Source organism: Oreochromis niloticus, linkage group LG16, assembly GCF_001858045.2.
Source record: "Oreochromis niloticus isolate F11D_XX linkage group LG16, O_niloticus_UMD_NMBU, whole genome shotgun sequence".
In the NCBI taxonomy this organism is placed as follows: domain Eukaryota; kingdom Metazoa; phylum Chordata; class Actinopteri; order Cichliformes; family Cichlidae; genus Oreochromis; species Oreochromis niloticus.
Window position 1 is genome coordinate 24913882 of NC_031987.2, and position 21576 is coordinate 24935457.

At 40.9% G+C, this 21576-nt stretch overlaps 1 protein-coding gene across 6 annotated transcripts in view; it reads left to right on the forward strand.

Annotated features, from left to right (window-relative positions):
- Window positions 1-874: 874 nt before the first annotated feature.
- LOC100706980 (uncharacterized) overlaps window positions 875-21576 on the forward strand; it is a 78684-nt gene continuing 57982 nt past the window's right edge. For all 6 annotated transcript variants that reach the window (XM_025903673.1, XM_025903675.1, XM_019346133.2 and 3 more), the window contains exons 1-5: window positions 875-1077; window positions 2542-2620; window positions 2703-2925; window positions 4041-4321; window positions 5565-10804. In XM_025903673.1, the coding sequence (XP_025759458.1) occupies window positions 2552-2620; window positions 2703-2925; window positions 4041-4321; window positions 5565-10804 (5813 nt within the window). In that variant the 5' untranslated portion in view covers window positions 875-1077; window positions 2542-2551. The remainder of the gene's footprint in view (window positions 1078-2541; window positions 2621-2702; window positions 2926-4040; window positions 4322-5564; window positions 10805-21576) is intronic.

Sequence of the window (21576 nt, forward strand, 5' to 3'; positions counted from 1 at the left end):
CTTTCTTTGCAAGGACACTCAAAAGCCTGCCATCCATGGATTCTGTCAGTGTTTTGATCTGTTCACCATCAACATTGCGTGCAGCAGCAACCACAGCCTCCCAGACACTGTTCAGAGAGGTGTACTGTTTTCCCTCATTGTAAATCTCACATTTGATGATGGACCACAGGTTCTCAATGGGGTTCAGATCAGGTGAACAAGGAGGCCATGTCATTAGTTTTTCTTCTTTTATACCCTTTCTTGCCAGCCACGCTGTGGAGTACTTGGACGCGTGTGATGGAGCAAAAGTATACATTATTATTAACTGATAGAGGTTTTTCTTTCAGGTTTGGTGACTTTTCATCCACATCCTTGGGGTCCCTCAAGGATCTATCTTGGCCCCAGTACTCTTTCCCCTTACATGATCCCATTAGGCTCTATTTTCAGGAAAAATTTAATCTCTCTGATCTTTTAACAAAAATACTCCAAACAGAACTCTCAGGTCAGCTGATAAGTTGCTTCTGATTGTCCCTAGAAACAGGCTGAAACAGAGGAGACCATGTCTTTGTGATTGCTGCTCCTAAACTTTGGAACAGTCTGCCTCTTCAGACTAGGATCTCTCTAACACTCCCATTTTAAAACCTGTCTGAAAACTCATCTTTACTCTTTAGCTTTTAATTGTGACAGAGTTTCTGTTTTATTCTTTGTGAGTGTTTGTTCTCCTTTTTACTTTTGTACTATGTACAGCACTTTGGATAACCTCTTTCCTTCTTGCTTCCTGTGGTGCTTGTAGCTTGAGCATGCACTGCTGCTCAGCTTTTTGTAAATCACGTGACTTACAAAAAGCTGAGTAGCAGAGGGAGAGGAAGCGAGGTCACTCCAGGGTCCACTCACACATTGTCATACCCTCCCTCTGCTGCTCAGCTTTTTGTAAATCACGTGATTTACAAAAAAATGTGTGAGTGGACCCTGGAGTGGCCTCCCTGTTTCCAGCCCTCCCTCATTCCTCTTCAGTCTGTTTTTAGGAGCACCCATCATATGAAAAAGATTTGTCTGTCTGCAGGGACCCAACTCTTCAAGTTCAGTGTTGAGACTCCTGTAAGTAAAGCTCATTGATTTTGGCTCTTGTGATAATTTAGAATATGAGTCTAATAAATGTTTGTCTTCCTTTTTAGTGAAACATCTTTATTGTCCTTGCTGATGCTTTCCATATTGATGCCTATAAACACATCTCTGTTTGCGTCTCCATCATCCTCTGTCTCGCTCCCTTGCTGTCCGTGTCTTAGTAGTGTAAATGGACTGACCCGTTCCCATGTTCTTCTCTTTGTGTTTCATCCTATGTGTCCTATTCTGCACTTTATTTTTAGTCACACATGAATCATCTTCATGTTCACTTCATGTTTTATCTCGTCTCCTTTTTCAGTCTTGTTCCCATGTCTGTCCACTCCTGATACTTTTGATTCTTGGTGCTGTGCTCCTGGAATCAAGTTTCCTTTTTCTTTGTACCATCCTTAAGTGCACTTTTTTAAAGTTGCTTTGTTAAGTTGTTGAAGCTAGGTTAAGAAGGGAGGTGAGGATCAGTGAGCAGCAGTATGGCTTCATGCTGAGAAAGAGCTCTACAGATGTGATGTTTGAATTGCAGGTAGCAGAGTGTCTGAGTATGCTCTGAAGAGAAGAGGAGTAAAAAGTCAACAAAAGCAAGACAGAATATATGTGTGAATGAGAAGGAGACATGCAGGGAGCAGTAATAATTCACCTGTATGATTTTAGGGTCTTACAATATAAAGCACCTTGGGGAAGTTGTTGTTGTTATTTGCACTCAATAAATATTTACATGTATCTATAAATATGATTGAATTGAATTTAAATTGAGATCAATTAATCTATGAGTAGCCAATGTTTAAATCCAGTGTTGTAAAAATAACTACCCGTCCCAGAGCTGATCAAACCAGGCCAGCATTCAAAACAGCCATCAAAACAATGTCAGCCAACAAGGCTAACATTGTTCTCTAGCTCACAATGTCTCCTTGTCACAACTGATCCTTGTGCAGCTGTCTGCTCCTCGCCGCCCCTGAACCCCCTGCACCACCCCTCCCTTGCTGCTGAGCCACAGATCACACCCTGGAACAATGCTGTACACATACAGACGTATCTGGGTCAGGCAGTATCAGAATTATGAGAAAGAAAACTATAACATTTTATTCTTGCCAGAAACCCAATGTGCAGTAAGGTTTGACTGTGTTTCAGCCACAGAACTCTGGTTTCTCCTTAGAGGACTAATCCACTGATTCCCACAGAGTGAGTTTTAAGCTTCCCAGCTGATCCCAGAGTTTGCTGCTGAACCATAAACTGAGTAAACATATCTGTTCCCAAGTTCCAGATAAGATTTTATTTTTCACACAGCTCCAGTGTTGGCTACTCATGACAACTGCTGAACAGACAAACAGGTTTTCTGTTAACTCAGTTTGTTTTCTGAGGAGCAGCTTGTGATATATACAGAATCACTTAATAAATAAATATTACTTTAAGAATAATAAGTATAGTCTGTTTGTTTTCTTACAGAGCCTGGACCATGGGGAGCTCCTTTACAATACATAATAAGACTCCATATGCCCTTCACTACTCCAGTGTGGGTAGAGGGGTAAGTTAGAAAACAGTATATAAAATGATTTTACCATTGTGATGATATAATCATCTATATGCCCACCCTTCTCTGTTTACAGGGTGTCCGTACAGTGCATGGCCATAGCAAAGGAAAGTACTTACATCCAATACCTCCGTTCAATTCTGAGGGCCTCCGTTTCAGATATGGAGATCACTCAGAGTGGGACCTCAGGTGTGCAGGTCACAGTGCTCCATACACCTTAAGAGAAAGCGATGACGGTGAAAAAATTGAACTGGTCAATGGAAGACTGAATGTCATTGCTGACTGCTGTGCAAACTTTGGTATGTATGAGTAATAGGTGCCTGGGTGTGTGTTTGCACATGTTGGAGAGAGTCATTTGAAATTTAAGAGGAAAGGTTAAAGATTTGTTAATAAGACTATTTAGGTTTTATCACCTAAACCTAACCAATCATTTTGCCTAAACAAATGTCTGAACAGTTTTTACATGAATATAATAATAATAATATAATGTTAAGCACCAAAACTTAACACAAGAATCAGATAATTCCCTAAAAAATGAACAAATGAAATTACAAGTTTACAGCGCTGGACCTTTGCGTGATATAATATTCTGCCTCACATTTCCCCATGGGCATCAATAAAGTATACATTATTATTATTATTATCAAAGATAACCTTGAAACTGGCCTTACAGCTTGTATAGTGAGACAATAACAAAGATTGTTATGGCTGTCTTCTCCCAACACAAACGTGGCAGTTTGCTCCAAATCCTCCTCGTTCAGTCCACGTCCGCTTACTTCCTCGACCTCCTATCTGCTCTTTTTCCTGGACTCAGAGAGACATGGACACAAAAACACCCTGCGTAGCCTTGATTATCTAATGTTATCATTCACTGTTCTTCTGCTTATTTTAGGTCTGGTTCAGGATATCTTGTTCGGACTCTATGACCCAGAGACCTATTAAAACCGTTATCAGTGTGTGTAAGCGTGTTGCAAAATACCCCTCTGCACTCAACGTCCACTCTTCAATATTTCAAATCCAGACAATAACGCTGAATGAAGCTCTTAACTCTCAAAACATGGAGCGCCAACTTATTTATGAGCACAACTGCATTGTGTATAAATAACATAATTAAAACAGCTTTATTTAATAGAAAAACGAAAAATGTTCAACCCTAACAGTCCCTCCTTTTACATGTATTTTACATGTGAAGAAAAGAGCATGTGTCTCATTCAGCCTGCCATCCCACAGGTTACCTTCTAGTGTGATACTTATTTTGTGTTATATAAATAAAACTGAATTGAATTCAACTGAATAGAACACAACAGCGTGCAGCTTGTGGTAGAGACCAGTTTACAAGTTCAAATAAATCTTTATTGTTTTACTAATTTAAAGCAAACTTCGTTAACTATAAGATTCATTCGTTTCCCTGCAGGAAGAATTGATGACCAGAAACAAGAGCATGAGAGATGCCAACAACAGAAGAAACGCAGGAAAATAGAAGATGAGACGAGGCAGCAGGCAGCGCTTCACCGGAAGAGGACAATCCAAGAGCAGATTGAAAAGGAGAATAAAAAACTGAGGGAACTGCTTTCTGAAGCACACGACAGGCTTCAGCTGGAGTTAAACCTCAAAGCCCAGAAGCATTACCACCAGCAGCACTCTCAAGTCCTGCATGAGCTTGTGGCAGAGGAGCATGGAATAGAAAGGGATGAGGTAGGGTTGTAAGCTAACATCTTAATCTTTTTGGAAATGGAAATGTAACCCATGTAAATGCATTTGAAACAAGGGTGAGTTAGGTGGGGCGTGCAGGTATTTGAAGTTTTTGATAAACCAATGATCCTCAGGACCAGGTCAGGTGATGGGGAAAATGGCCCATGGTTAAAATGGCTTTATTGTAACCACTGAGTATAGACTGCCATGGAAATATTAAGCTGTCTGCAAATAATTCACTGTGTGTGGGGGGGTGGGGTTCTTCCACATGCTGCGAATGCGTCCCTAATTCGCCCCAATGAGAAAATTGCTGATTTTCTCTTTGACCACAAACATTACAGGTACTGCAGTGGTTTGTATCATATCTATCTAATAGACTCCAAATTTGTTCATGTAAAAGGAGAGTCCTCTTCACACACTGAGGTTAATTACGGTGTTCCACAGGGTTCAATGCTAGGACCAATTCTGTTTACATTATACATGCTTCCCATAGGCAGTATCATCAGAAGGCATAGCATACACTTTAACTGTTATGCAGATGGGGTACTGCATGATATCCCATAATTAATGTTTTATTTTGTTTTGCTTTTCCTACATCTTAAAACTGGCCTCCTTTTAATACTAACATTATGGCAACACGTTCTCACTCCCAAAGCGTAACATTTCACGCTAGGTGACAAATCGTCAACATATTACGTTTTCGGCCACCCAACGCATTCCTACATGACGACATCAGAAAACTGCGGACACATGAGAACCGTTTGGACTCAACCTACACATCTTCGCTTTTTCCCTTAAAATCGCTTGGGAAAACACTATTTCACGTCATTAAAGTGCTGGTTAAGGTTAGGAATAAGGTCATGGTTAGGTTTAGGGGTAAGGTTAGGTTTAGGCGTAGGGACACGGTTATGGTTAAGGTTAGGAATAAGGTTATGGTTAGGCATAAGGTTATGGTTAAGGTTACAAATAAGGTTATGGTTAGGCTTAGGGATAAGGTTAGGTTCAGGGCTGCAATACAGGGCTGGAACCCGCCGCGTACCATAACAACGTGGAAGGTCGCCTTTCGCGTTCTTCAGGAACGCCGCAGGACGTGACAAAACGTCGGGATGCTACGCCTCAGGAGTGAGAACAGGCTGCATTATGGACAATTAAAAGTTACATAGGCTATGACATTGTACATAATATCAATGCTTCCAGATTTGCTTACTGAGACTAATCTTATGCTCTTTTTTCCTTTTCAATACAGGTCACTGATGTTAATGACAAGTTTAAAGAACTTTTATCAAAGTATGACATCAGAGAGGATCAAAATGTGAAGATTCCACTGAAAAACAGGATGAAAACTCTCCAAAATGAGCTGACATTACAATATTTTAAAGAGCACCACATCCCCACTTCATTACAGTGGGCTTTGGATCAGGCTACTGGATATGTGAACCTCTCTCTGACTGAGCGGTTCAATATTCTGAAGTCAGTTGTGAAGATGACCTTAGATGGTGACTCTGATATTAAATGTTTCCTCATGACTGGACAAGACAAGAAGACTGAGTTCCTCTTTAAATTGCAGGAACAGCTACAAGCTGAAAATCCAACGCTGGCCAGACAGGTGTTAGCAAATGTTCTGGATCTGTCCTCAAAGCTGCCCCAATCATGTAAGGAGATCCTCTGTCACATAGTCTTCAACAGCATCTGGACACCAAAAGAAATCAGGCTTTTCATTAGACAGACCTCGAGAGTGGATCAGGAAACAGTCGCAAAAATCCTCCACAAAGCGTGCACCTACAGGCTGAGCTGTGACGACGCTCTCTCTGCATTGAAAAAGAAAAATCCTGTAGACTACATCCAACATTGTGTGGACAGAGCTGAGCTTGACAAAGATGCTGACACACTATTGGCTGAACTGGAAGACAAAAACTATCCAGAGTGTATCCTGTCACTCCTGCGAAAAGTCCTGACGTATATTGAAGAAGAGCTACCCAAATATGTAAGTAAGCCCATTAAGGCGAAGAAGATTGAAGATTGTAAAAAGATAATAAATTCTCTTGATTTTAACAATCATAAGATTGATGCTCTGAAGAAAGTCCTGATCGTCGTGTCCAGAGCTGTAAAGGAATGCACCACCTTTACCACTAAAAGCAGTGAACAAGTTCAGGGCTACTTCCCAAGACTCAGTCAGCTGGCCTCACTGCTGCTACTCCTGCTGCCACAGACTGGGGATAAAAAAGGTAGTCTGTTGGAAATTGGCACCGGAGAGGGCAAAACTTGTATTTTAGCCATGTTTGCTACAATACAGGCCACACGAGGCATAAAGGTGGACATTGTGACAAACTCTTCTTTGTTAGCAAGTCGTGATCAGGATGAGTGGAGAAAATTATATGATATGTTTGGTATTACATCATCCACGGTGCCTCCAACACACATCGATAACTGCTCTTTTAAAGATCATGACAAGCTGCTTGAGGATGCATACAGCCAGCAGGTCGTTTATGGTACAGTTGGTACCTTTGCAGCAGATATACTGAGGCAAGAGTTTGAGAAGAAGACTACTCGAGGTCTGAGGGGGTTTGAATGTGTGGTAGCAGATGAGGTGGACTACATGACACTAGACTGTGGAGTGCAGGTCACATATCTGTCAGACCAAGCCCGTAGCCTAAGACACGTGAAGCAAGTCCTGGCAAGTATCTGGGCCATGATGTCTGCCTGCTGGCCAGTAGAAATGTTTGAAACGGGGGAGATCAGGTGGGGAACCAGGATCCAGCACTTCCACAAGGTGTTAATGCAAGCAGTGGTTGGCTCAGAATCAGAAGATTTTTCAGTCGCTGACCTACTGATGCTTGGTGGACAGATGGGGTTTTATTCACAGGAGGATGTGGATGAATTAAATAAAGCAGAGGGTCAGACACAAACAGAGACCGACAGCTTTAAGGATGCCAAGTGGACAGCCACAGAGAACATCATGGCCAACATTGGACTGGAAGAACAGTGTAAGCTTCTGAGACAACTTGAGACAAAAATAGAAAACAATGTGTCTGTAGATTGTTACTCACTAATGGACAACAAAGCCAAACTTTACAGGAAGGACAGCTCTCATAGATACCCTGATGTCAGCCTGCTTCTTCTGGAGAATGGCTGTGCCTGTGAAATCATGTCAGAGGAATCCCTCATCCAAGGAGCTGTGGACAAATTAAAATCAACAATTAAATATTCTGACGAGTGTTCTGTGAAATCATTGGATGAATGTAAGGGATTTATCATCGTCCCTTCATTTTTGAAAACATACATTGAGAATCGGTTACCACTTTTTGCAGAGAATGCCTTAAAAGCCATCAGAATGACTCCGGGGAGAGAGTACATGATTGAAAAAGCACCTGAAGCTGACACTGGCAGTTTCAATGATGCTGACAGTCATCAGTATGATGCCATAATTCCTGTGGACTTTGAGGCCAGTGGGATGTTGGAGAAAAACAAGCGATGGGGTGAGGGCCTACAACAGTTTCTGGAGATGAAGCACCAGCTGGCCATTTCACAGCTATCCAATGTGACAAATTACATGTCAAATTTCCATTTCTTTAAAAGGTACCTCAGTGGAAAAGGAATTTTTGGTGTTTCTGGGACATTGGGAGATGAAGCTGAGAAAGTATTTCTAGAACGGCATTACAAAACAGCAAGCTATGTCATTCCAGCTCACCGCCATAAAAAGCTTGTTGAGTTGCCAGCAGTTCAGGTGAGTGGAGGCAGCACTCAGTGGATCCAGGTGATCTGTGAAACTGTACAGAGAGCTGCAGACAGAGGTCAAGTTGTTTTGATCATTTGTGAAGATGTCAACACTGCAGATGAGCTGAAGACAAAAATGGATCTTCCAGAAAGACAAGCCAATGACATCACCATGTACACAATCAGCGAGAAGCACAAGATCGAGAAACAAAACTTTAGCCATGGAAACATTATCATTGCTACAAACCTCGGTGGCCGAGGTACAGACATTAATGTTCAGCAGAACGTAAATGAGTGTGGAGGTCTGTTTGTGCTCCTCACATACTTTCCTAGAAGTCACCGTGTGGAGCAACAGGTCTTTGGACGCACTGCCCGGAAAGGAAACCCAGGGATGGTCCAGATGGTTCTCAACCAGGGCCATCTTGCACCAGCATATCAAGGCCATTCAATCGAAACCATGAGGCTGCTCAGAGAGGAATATGAGCTCAGACATTTAGACAGCATGGAGAAATATAAGTGTGACATTGAAATTAAAGAAGCTCTCTTCTCCACATTTTGTGAATTTCTGTGTGACTTTGACAAGAATTACACGGTGGAAGAAAGGAGTGACCTGTCCAAGCTGAAACTGAAGGATGTTCCTGAATATTTTAAGATCCATCAGAACAAGTTTGACTATCAGACTGCACTGAATGCTTTGAAAGAATCCTGGGCTTTGTGGCTCATCCTTCATGAAGAGCACATCAGCAGACATGATGATATCAGCAAGCTGAGAGAAGACCTCACCAAAGACTTGAAGAAGACTGGTGACTTCCTTCTGCAGGGGACCAGCTGTAATTTCTATGATTACATCAAACAGGCAACAAGCAGAACCGACCTGCACTGCATGAACAAAACTAAATGTGACTTTGGAGCAAAGACTTACTGGCAGAAAGCTGCAGAGTGTGATCATTTCTACAGTGCTGTGGCGCTTTATAATCAAGCTTACATCACACTCAATCTCAGAAAAGAAGACTACATAGCTGAGGCAAAGAAATTATTGGAGGAAGCTCAGTCTGCAGTGGAAGTCTATCTCTCAGAATCAACAAATACGATGATGTTTTGTAATTTTTCAGTGATGAGTGCCTTTGTTCCACACCACACAAACAGCAACCTCCAGATCCAAATGCAAGCCAGTATGAATATCTTCAAATCTTGGAAAGGATACATTGAAAGTGCCCTGACAACTCTGAGACAGCTCGACGACAGCGAAGGTGATGCAGAAGTAGAGGATTCCAGTGTGTACCATCTTTCAAAAGATAAAGATTTAATCACCACCAACGAGCTGATGATGCTTTGTGAAAATGGCCTTAGCATAGTCTTTGAAGTTAAAAAGAAGCCAGAGTTCTGCTATGATGCCCTTGCTTGTTTTGTTCTTGGTGCCCTTCAAGTAGCAGCAGGTGTTCTTGTTTGTGCTCTGTCATGTGGTGGTGCCAGTCAGTTTGGACTTGGACTGACTTGTGAGGGGGTATCTGACATGATTGAAGGGATCAAGGGAATGATACAAGGAGGCTTTGACTGGGCTGAATGGGCAATCTCCAAGGCCACCACAATTGGATTGTCTCTGATCTCTGGTGGATTCAGCCGACTAAAGAAAGCTAGAAGTGCAGTGCGAAGTGGCACAAAAAGTCTGATCACAGGAGCAAAGAGTACATCTGTCTGTACAGTTAAACAGTGTTTTCTGAAGGTGGGAAAGTATGCAGTTCAGGAACTGGGGAAGCAAGGATGTATCAGTGATCTGACTCATACTGTTGAGAAGGAAACTGATCCTTTTTTCCAAAAGGTTCTGAAGGACGTCTTTGAGAAAAAGGTGTTTTCACTGATAAAAGCCAACCGTGAGCTGGATGAAGTTCTCACAAACTTCATTTGCTCAGGGATACCAAAGACTGCCCTGGAGAATGGGTCCAGTGAATTCATAATTGACAGAGGGTGTGAGGAACAAATGCTTCAGTCAGTGGATCTGATAACAAGAGAAGTCATTCCTGCCCTGATGATGAATTGTACCATGGTTCTTAAGGTTCTTAATATACTTTCAGAACTGTGTGGTGCTGTAACACAACACACAGGAGGCCTCAAAGGGTTGGATCTAATGGAAAAATCAGCTGAAAATGTACAAGTTAATGTACAAACATTGGATTCAATACCTACGGAGAAGGTAATTAACAATACTTTTGTTCCTCAGCTGTTGCAAAGCATGGAAAAACTATCCCAAGGAAGGAATGACCAGGATGGAAGACATGGTCTATCAGATGTGAAACGCTTTAAACATGAACTCATCAACATGATTGCAGAAAGTGCTTCAAGCTCTTATGTTGAGGCCTGTTTCAGACATATGACCTCCATCATGAGCAAAATGTGCATGAGTCAAATAAACCATGTTGCTGGTGGTGCTGTTAGAAACATTCTCAGCAGTGTTGACGCCCAAAGTTTCTGTGAAAACCAGCTTTATAAACATCATATGAAAAAGGCAATCCAAAGTCCACATGATCTGTTGTCACAGTCTGAGAAGAGAGACTTGGAGTGTTACATAGAGAAAATTTCTGATGTTAACCACCCTGCTACAGCTTTGGACATCCATGTCCTCACACAAAGTGATGCTCTGGAGGGCAAAGGCATCAAACTGGTTATGGTGGACAACGATGGGAAGAAGCTTTCAGAAGACTATTTTCCAGGGAAGGAGGACTCAGCAGGTGATATAGTCCTCCAGCTGAAGAAGGAGCCAAAAAATCCAACACAGTGAGTGACAGATATTAATTATTTGAAATCAATCACATAAGTCATCACTAAAATGTTTTATTCTAAAATCATCAGATATTGACAGGACCCTCATAAAGTTTCCACTTCACTGCTAGTTTCAATTGTAACAAAGACTAAAAGCATTCATTTCAAGATGTTATAATCTCACAGACTTTAAAAGCAATGTGCAATTTTAATGCTCGGTTTTATTAAAACTGGTTCTTGTCATTCTTTTACTGAATAGAGAGAACACAACTCACTTAGTCAAAATATTTATAATTTTTTATTTAATCATCTTCTGGAAGAGAGACCTGCACAGCCCAAAGCCAGTTGCAAAATCTAGCATTAGAAACCAAAAATGTGTATCATATAGGTGTTATTTTGTTGGTGTTATTTTATTTTGGTCCTTTACACGTCACACATAGTTTCGATAAAAACAACTCCTTCTGTGTTACTAGTTCTGCTTTTTCTGTCTGGTTTCCTGCCTCTGCAGCTCTGCTCTAAACTTCCTGTTTCTTAAACTTCCACTAACTTAAACCTCTGTTGCTAAGGCGACCTGTCACCCTCTGACCTAGTTCTCTCTCACAGCTGGCCTTGCTTTATACAGGCCTTTATTATTAAAATACATAAAACAATATAATCAGAAAATAAGCACAAAGAACATATATTTATTCCTTAACAGTTTAAATCCTTATAGTGGGTTACTTTAACATTCATACAAACTAGCAGTTTAAAGTTTGGACACAACTTCTTATTTAATGGTTTTCTTTATTTTTATGGCTCTATACATTCTAGATTTCTAGAAGGCATCATAACTATGAATGAACACATATGTAGTAAACACAAATGTGTGAAATAAGTCCAAACATGTTTTATATTTTAGATTCTTCTAAGTAGCCCCCTGCTTCGAATGGTGCTTTGCACACTATTGGCATTCTCTTGATGGGCTTCTTGAGGTCGTCACCTGATGAAATGTTCTTGAAGGAGTTCTCAGAGATACTTAGCACTTGTTGGTCCTTTTGCCTTCACTCTGTGGTCCATCTCATCCCAAACCTTCTCGACTTGGTTCATTACTCTCCTTCTTGTTTAAACAGTCCTTACACATCCTGCAGGTGTGTTCGGGGTCATTGTTCTGTTGAAAAATAAATGATGGGATGCATGTCACTGCAGGATGCTGTGGTAGCCATGGTGGTTCAGTGTGCCATCGCATGTCCTCCTCCATGCTTCACAGTAGGAACCATGCATGTTTACCTTTTCTGCACAAAGACACTGCGGGTGGAACCAAAGATCTCAATTTTGGACTCATCAGACCAAAGTACAGATTTCCACTGGTCTAATGTCCATTCCTTGTGTTTCTTGGCCCAAACAAATCTCTTCTGCTTGTTGCTTTTCCTTAGTCATGGTTTTGTAGCAGCTATTTGACCACAAAGGCCTGATTCACACAGTCTCCTCTGAACAGCTGATGTAAAGATGTGTCTGTTACTGGAACTCTGTGTCTGGGCTCTAATCTGAGGTGCTGTTAACTTGTGATTTCTGAGGTTTGTGACTCAGATGAATGTATCCTCAGCAGTGATGGGAATAACAGTGTTACAAGTAACGCCGTTACTAACAGCGTTACTTTTTTCAATAACGCATAATCTAACTAATTAATATTCCTATTGTTACAATGGCATTACCGTTACTAACAAGAAAATGCGGTTGCGTTACTATTTTTCAACAAACAGACGGTTGAAGCTGTGTTCAGCTTACCGCATCTTATATTAGTTGAACAGGTGTTGCTGTCTATGTAAGTAATCTGGACCGTACAGCTTTAAGCAGCTGCGCGACCAATCAAAAAATGATATGACATTTGGTTGTTTAGGAATAGGGGGAAACTTTAGGTGTGACGTGTTGTCTTGTGTGGTTAGTATGTAGTGTTGTGGATAGTTTTGTGTTGTGTGTCCGAACAATGAGACGAGTATATAATGATATAAACGATATACGATATAAATTTGGCCAACAATAGAGATTTTGACTATACCACTCTATCGCGATAGCGCATGTTGATGATGTCATCAAGCTGCGCCTGTTTTGGTCGAAAGCATCGCAGCGGCTACAACCATTATCATCTGCAAATTATGCCGGGCAACAGTCATAGCAAAGAGATGAAGCACTTTTGAAATATGGGGAAAGCCAAAAACTGCGCTTCCTCCACTTCCGTAACATTGATTCATTAATGTTGAATTCTCTCGCAGATGCTCTATGTTGCAGTATATTAATAACTAACCTTGTATCGTGGATGGATTATCTCAGTTGTTCTCCTGACTGAAGTTTGGCCCGTGTATAGCATCCTGCTATGCGATTGCATTTGTCCCTAACCACCAGAATCCCTCACGTTAACTTTTATCGAGTGTAAAAAAGTTGGTGTTCATCCTCCAGCTTCACTATGCTAATGTTATGCTAACATAGCTGTGTCGCTAGCAATCACATAGCACAACATTATATACCAGGTAGTCCAACTTCAGTAGATAGATAGATAGATAGATAGATAGATACTTTATTAATCCCCAAGGGGAAATTCAAGGTTCCAGCAGCTTAAGAACACCACACACACAGCATTCACTACAATGTACCAGGATGATACACAACAATCAACAAAACAACATTACTAAATCTAAATCAATCTAGATCTAAATCAATCTAAATCAACAGTAGCCCTGCAAACGCCACTGCTGTTTAGTTTTTCTCTCTTCATTTATGTTGGAAGTGGTAGCAGAGCTGTACGTTTTAATTAGTTTCAAAAATCTCTCCGTCAGAACATGGTATGTCATGTTTAGGTGGAAATTAGCGAGCTAACGTCCTGTTAACTTCTAACTCCGTTAAATTTAATAAATTCTGTTTTCATGGATGCCTGGATGTTAAACTTAATTGTTACACCTGGTAAAGCAGTAACGCTGATGATTTTATTAAAGATTAAAGAATTTAGACTGTTTTTAACTCTCAGTGTTCGTTTGACTTTGGGACCTGAAGGGACGGAGTTTTGGACCCAGATTACTCCGCGAAGCTCCTACTACGGCAGCCGTAGTGCTCTGACAATCCATCAAGCAGTGCGGGTTACCACAGTTGTACTAAAACATTTTTTAACAGATTTCTGCTCGCCCAAATCGGTTCGAGGTCAGTAAGCACAACCAGAATTCATACATAAGGCACACTCTCGATTTTTGAGAAAAATAAAGGATTTTAAGTGTGCCTTATAGTGTGGAAAATACGTTATACAGAAGAAAAGAATATATCGTGATATATATCGTTACCGCACATGCTTCAAATTATATCGCGATATGAATTTTAGGCCATATCGCCCAGCCCTAATTTATATTCGCATTTAAAGTTATGAAATATGATTCATTAAACATGTTTGTGGTTGTTACATTAAAAAATATTCAATTCAATTCAATTTCAATTCAATTTTATTTATATAGTGCCAAATCACAACAAAAGTCGCCTCAAGGCGCTTTATATTGTACAGTAGATACAGAGAAAAACCCAACAATCATATGACCCCCTATGAGCAAGTGCTTTGGCGACAGTGGGAAGGAAAAACTCCCTTTTAACAGGAAGAAACCTCCGGCAGAACCAGGCTCATGGAGGGCCGTGGCCATCTGCTGCGACCGCCTGGGGTGAGAGAAGGAAGACAGGATAAAGACATGCTGTGAAAGAGAGACAGAGGTTAATAACAGATATGATTCAATGCAGAGAGGTCTATTAACACATAGTGAGTGAGAAAGGTGACTGGAAAGGAAAAACTTAATCCATCATGGGAATCCCCGGCAGCCTACGTCTATTGCAACATAACTAAGGGAGGATTCAGGGTCACCTGGTCCAGCCCTAACTATATGCTTTAGCAAAAAGGAAAGTTTGAAGCCTAATCTTGAAAGTAGAGATAGTGTCTGTCTCCCGAATCCAAACTGGAAGCTGGTTCCACAGAAGAGGGGCCTGAAAACTGAAGGCTCTCCCTCCCATTCTACTTTTAAATACTCTAGGAACAGCAAGTAGGCCTGCAGTGCGAGAGCAAAGTGCTCTAATAGGGTGATATGGTACTACAAGGTTATTAAGACAAGATGGGGCCTGATTATTTAAGAGCTTGTATGTGAGGAGCAGGATTTTGAATTCAATTCTGGATTTAACAGGAAGCCAATGAAGGGAAGCCAATACAGGAGAAATCTGCTCTCTCTTTCTAGTCCCTGTCAGGACTCTTGCTGCAGCATTGTGGATTAACTGAAGGCTTTTCAGCGAGTTTTTAGGACATCCTGATAATAATGAATTACAGTCTGGAAGTAATAAATGCATGAACTAGTTTTTCAGCGTCACTAAGCGACAGGATATTTCTAACTTTAGAGATGTTGCGCAAATGGAAGAAAGCAGTCTTACATATTTGTTTAATATGTGCGTTGAAGGACATGTCCTGGTCAAAAATGACTCCAAGGTTCCTCACAGCATTACTGGAGGCCAAGGTAATGCCATCCAGAGTAAGAATCTGCTTAGATACCATATTTCCAAGATTTTCAGGGCCGAGTACAATAACCTCAGTTTTATCTGAATTAAGAAGCAGAAAGTTAGCGGCCATCCAGGTCTTTATGTCTTTAAGACATTCCTGCAGTTTAACTAATGGTGTGTGTTTTCTGGCTACATGGATAGATAGAGCTGCGTGTCATCTGCATAGCAGTGAAAATTTATGCTGTGTCTTCTAATGATGCTGCCTAAGGGAAGCATGTATAATGTAAATAGAATTGGTCCTAGCACCGAACCCTGTGGAACACCATAACTGACCTTAGTGTGTGAAGAGGACTGTCATGTGAGGGCTGTGTGCAGGCAGGAGTGGTGGTAAGGAGGACCCAAAGTGCAGACGCTCGGAGGCAAAAGTATATTTCAAAAACTCAGCTTTAATGATGGATGGCAAAAAGTAACAAAACCCCCGAAAATACAAAATAAACTTACATGAACAGGCAGACGGAACACACAGCAAAATGAACGGTAGATCGCGACACGGACATAGAGAAACACAGGTCTTAAATACACAGAGGGAGCAATCAGGGAATGAGTAACAGGAGGGAAACACAGCTGGGGCAAATCAGAACTGACGAGACAAGGAAGCGTAAACTGAACACACTGAGATAAGACAGAGACCATCAAAGTAAAACAGGAAGCACATAACACAGACCGAACAAAAGACACAGACTCACATGCAGGCACTACACCAGAGGGAACAGAGACGTGAGACCAGGGCAGACAGACACTGACTGGACGTGGGGATACAGCAGACAAGGGAGACAGCAACTAAGGATCACACCAAGACATAAACCAAAAGACAGAATTAAAAAAAAACCCAGAAATGATAAATCATATAATAAACTCAAAAACCTCTGGGTCAACGACCCAGGCATCCTAACAAGGACTCTCCATTTACATGCACAAATTGGAGTCTATTAGATAGATATGATACAAACCACTGCAGCGCAGTACCTGTAATACCTACAGCATGTTCTAATCGCTCTAATAGGATATTATGGTTAACACTATCGAACGCTGCACTAAGGTCTAGCAGGACAAGCACAGAGATGAGTCCACTGTCAGAGGCCATAAGAAGATCATTTGTAACCTTCACTAAAGCTGTTTCTGTGCTGTGATGAGCTCTGAAACCTGACTGAAACTCTTCAAATAAGCCATTCCTCTGCAGATGATCTGTTAGCTGTTTGACAACTACTCTTTCAAGGATGTTTGATATGAAAGGAAGGTTGGAGATTGGCCTATAATTAGCTAAGACAGCTGGGTCTAGAGATGGCTTTTTGAGTAAAGGTTTAACTACAGCCACCTTGAAGGCCTGTGGTACATAGCCAGTTATAGGTTGATCATATTTAAGATTGAAGAATTAATTAATGGCAGGACTTCTTTGAGCAGTTTTGTAGGAATGGGGTCTAAAAGACACGTTGATGGTTTGAAGGAAGTAATTATTGAAGTTAACTCAGAAAGATCAATTGGAGAAAAAGAGTCTAACTTAACATCAATGGTACTAAAAGTAGCTGTAGATAATATTACATCTGTGGGATGATTATTGGTAATTTTTTCTCTAATGATAAAAATTTTATTTGTGAAGAAGTTCATGAAGTCATTACTAGTTAGCGTTAAAGGGATGGTTGGCTCAGTAGAGCTCTGACTTTTTGTCAGCCTGGCTACAGTGCTGAAGAGAAACCTGGGGTTGTTCTTATTTTCTTCAATCAGTGACGAATAGTAAGATGTTCTGGCTTTGCGGAGGGCTTTCTTATAAAGCAGCAAACTATTTCTCCAGGCTAAATGATGATCCTCTAAATTTGTGACACGCCATTTCCTCTCCAGCTTACGAGTTATCTGCTTTAGGCTACGTGTTTGAGAATTATACCACGGAGTCAAGTACTTCTGATTTGAGACCTTAGTTTTCACAGGAGCTACAGTATCCAGAGTCGTACGTAGTGAGGAGGTAAAATTATTAACAAGATAATCGACCTGTGTTGGAGTAGCGTTCAGATAGCTGCTCTGCTCTATGTTGGTACAGGGCATTGAAGATGATATTAGTGGGTGGATTATATTCTTAAACTTAGTTACAGCGTAGTCAAAGGAGTTTGCAAAGAAAAGCGTCTGGACTTCTTTGAGTTGCTTGAAGACGTTTCACCTCTCATCCGAGAAGCTTCTTCAGTTCTAAGGTCAAATGGCCGAGAGTCCCAGATTTAAACCCAGTGGGAGTGTCCCCCCAAAGAGGGACAAAGGACCCCCTGGTGATCCTAATCACATGAGCCAAGGTGTGAAAACGGGTGTGGGACCTAATCAGCCAGGGTTTCGGGTGAGCTCATTGTGAAACCTGGCCCCACCTTGTCATGTGAATTCCTGAGGTCAGATGGCCCAGGATGTGAGTGGGCGTTAAGGCGTCTGGGGAGGGAACTCAAAACTGGATTATAGATGGCAGACAGTTGGTGTCGTAAACCACCGCCTCTGTTCAAAGATGGTCACTCACAGTGGACATAGATGGCCTCTTTCACTCCTCTTTCAAACCATCTGTCCTCTCTGTCCAAAATGTGAACATTGGCATCCTCGAAAGAGTGTCCTTTGACCTTAAGATGCAGATGGACTGCTGAGTCTTGTCCTGTGGAGGTGGCTCTTCTATGTTGTGCCATGCGCTTGTGAAGTGGCTGTTTGGTCTCTCCAATGTAGAGGTCTGGGCATTCCTCGCTGCACTGTACAGCATACACCACGTTGTTAAGTCTGTGTTTTGGAGTTTTGTCTTTCGGGTGAACCAGTTTCTGTCTGAGTGTGTTGCTGGGTCTGAAGTACACTGGGATGTTGTGCTTGGAGAAAACTTTCTTTGCAAACTCCTTTGACTACGATGACCTGGATGACTGAGAACCTTCACAGACATACTTAGTTACAGAGCTTTCAGAAAGACATCTACTTTGATAAAGTCTACTCTCCACTGCTATGTAATCAATTATTGTAAATGTAAATGTTATCAGGAAATGATCAGACAGCAGAGGGTTTTCAGGAAACACTGTTAAATGTTCAGTTTCTATGCCATATGTTAAAACAAGATCTAGAGTGTGATTAAAGTGGTGGGTGAGCGCATTTTGAATGAAGCCAATTGAGTCTAATAACAGATTAAATGCCATGTTGAGGCTGTCATTTTTAGCATCTACATGGATGTTAAAATCACCCACAATAATTATTTTATCTGAGCTGAGCACTAAATCAGATAAAAAGTCTGAGAAATCAGAGAGAAACTCTGTGTAAGGCCCAGGTGGACGATAGATGATAACAAGTAAGACTGGTTTCTGAGTTTTACAGCTGGGGTGGACGAGGCTAAGCATCAGGCTTTCAAATGAATTAAAAGTCTGTCTTGGTCTTTCGTTAATTAATAGACTGGTGTGAAAAATTGCTGCCACACCGCCCCCTCGGCCTGTGCTTCGAGGTTTCTGGTAGTTAGAATGACTCGGGGGTGTTGATTCATTTAAACTAACATACTCATCCTGCTGCAACCAGGTTTCTGTAAGGCAGAGTAAATCGATTTGTTGATCAATTATTAAGTCATGTACTAACAGAGACTTGGAGGAGAGAGACCTAATATTTAATAATCCACATTTCACTGTTTTACTCTTTGGTTCAGATGTGGATACTGTATTGTTCTTTCGTTGTGATTTTTTTTTTATGTTTAAGTTGTTTGTTGCTGGTTTTTAGTTTGTTTTTTGTCTGTTTGGGAGCTGACACAGTCTCAATGGAGATGGGTTTTTGGGGGGGTAGCAGGAGGAGAGAAGCTGCAGAGAGGCGTGTAAGACTGCAACTCTGCTTCCTGGTCCCAACTCTGGATAGTCATATTTTGGGGTGTTTAATAAATTTGTTCATATTTCTAGAAATGAGAGCTGCTCCATCCAAGGTGCGATGGATGCCGTCTCTCCTAACATATAACTAAAATATCTCCTAAAATATAACTTTTTCTACTCTGATTTATGTTTTTGTCTGATTTTAGATCGATTGTGTTAATACAGTATGTCAAAATGAAAACAGAACTGTAAATTCAGGCACGTGAGGTTGTGCTGAAAAGGATGATACTAAACAAGGCAAAGTAAATAGTTTTTAAAGGTGAAATGTAGAGGAAACATTAAAAGTAGTTAAAAATGTCCAATTATACCCTGGACCCCAGAGGGTTAAATGTATTTTTTTAAAGTAAAGCAATAGCTACTTTTCAAGTAATTAATTACTTTTACAATATTGTAACTCAGTTACTAACTCAGTCACTTTTTTGAAGAAGTAACTAGTAACTATAATTAATTACTTTTTCAAAGTAACTTGCCCAACACTGATCCTCAGCAGCAGAGGTGAGCCTTGGTCTTCCTTTCCTGGGGCGGTCCTCACGTAAGACAGTTTCATCGTAGCACTTGATGGGTTTTATGACTGCACTTGGGGACACATTCAATATTTTAGCAGTTTTCCAGACTGACTGTCCTTCAGTTCTTAAAGTAATCATGGACTGTTGTTTCTCTTTACTCAGCGGACTGGTTGTTGCCATAATATGAATTCTAACAGTTGTGAAACAAGGCTGTCAGCTGTCCACCAACCTGACTTCTGCACAACACAACTGATGGTCCCAACCTCATTAAGAAGTAGGGGTGTGTATTGGCAAGAATCTGGCGATACAATATGTATCATAATACAGGGTAGACGATACGATACATTGCGATACTAAAAGCCAGACGATATTTGTGTTTAGTAGGACTGAATTTAATTAGGAAAACTCACAGTAAACAGTCCCAACTGTTAAATGCTTGACATGAAACATCTGAAACAAAAACACTCTCTCTAAGTTCAAAATGAATGGAGAAATTAACATCTGCCTTATTAGAAGTCATGTCAAATAAACAAACAAAAACTACTTTACTGAAATATCAAGTATTTTTTTTTTAACATGAAAAAAGTAAACATGTAACACTGAAGTCTTTCTAAGTACTATGATTGTAAAATACTTATCCAAAAAGTGCTCTATGGAGCATCAAAACAAAGCACTTTTTATGTGACCTTAACATAAACAAATATAAATCAAAAATGAAATTGCTTGAAGAATCCATCCAAGTAAACATTAACAAACAATGTAAAGTGCTATTAAAATAAAGTACAGCTCTGCAGTGTCCATCAATGGAACACTTTTAGTACAACCTGAAAAAAGGAATTTACTCATCTAAATAAAAGTGCTTATGAGACTCAACCAAAATGTCAAACATTCTCATATCAGAGATTTTACATGTTTAGTGTTTTCTCAGTGGTTATTGTTCAATTTCCAGATTTTTGTGCAGGAATACAAGCTGATCGACATGGTCAGCTCTCAGGACACTTCTCTGTGCATTTACTATGTCTTCTGCAGAGGAGAAAACTCTCTCTGCGGAGACACTTGTTCCAGGAATGCATAGGAAACTCCTTGCTACTTTGGATAGGTGAGGGTATTCCAGTTCATGGTCCTTCCACCAACTGAGAGGATTTCCTGTGAGAGGCAAAGGGGTCTCATCTCTATACCTCTTGATCTCAGCTGCAGCAACATCATGTTCTGATTTTGGTGCAGTATTGTCACTAGTAGAGGCAAACGTAGCTCCGAGCAAGTCCACCAATGCACATGAGGTCCTCTGTCTCTTTAGGGGTGGCCGAGGGATGGAGTCAAAGCTGTCTTTGATATGTGGGTGATGAGCCTCCTCTGTGGCATTCTCTTCCTCCACCTGTTTGTCAGTCTCCTTATTCTCTTGCTGCTGAAAAATGTCAGAAAGTCAAAATTCAAATCCAAGATTCACCCTGTTTTTCACTAATATTTAATGACAAATGTCATCAATATGCGTTTTTTTTTCCACTTGCTTAGAACTTCAGTTGAATTTTTCCAAATAAATTCATTTATTTACTTATATTTTTTTCCTTCTTTATCACAGTCACCACAGTGTCCAACAGTTTGGTCTCACTGGTCTCTGCTTCAGACAGGAAGGGCAGGTCCTTAAACCGAGGATCAACTGTTGATGCCATCCATAGTGGCTCCCTCTCATTTACATATCTCTTTCCCAGATCTTCTGCTATGGCAGTCTTAATGTCCCTTACTGTCGGTGTATTATCAACACTTTCTTGTGCACCCATCACAAGCTTGGCATGAAGAGGAGCAATGATGGACAGGGTTGGCATACTCTCCTCTGACATCACCAGGGTGGCGTCCTTCATAGGCTTGAGTGCCTTGACAACTTCTTCTG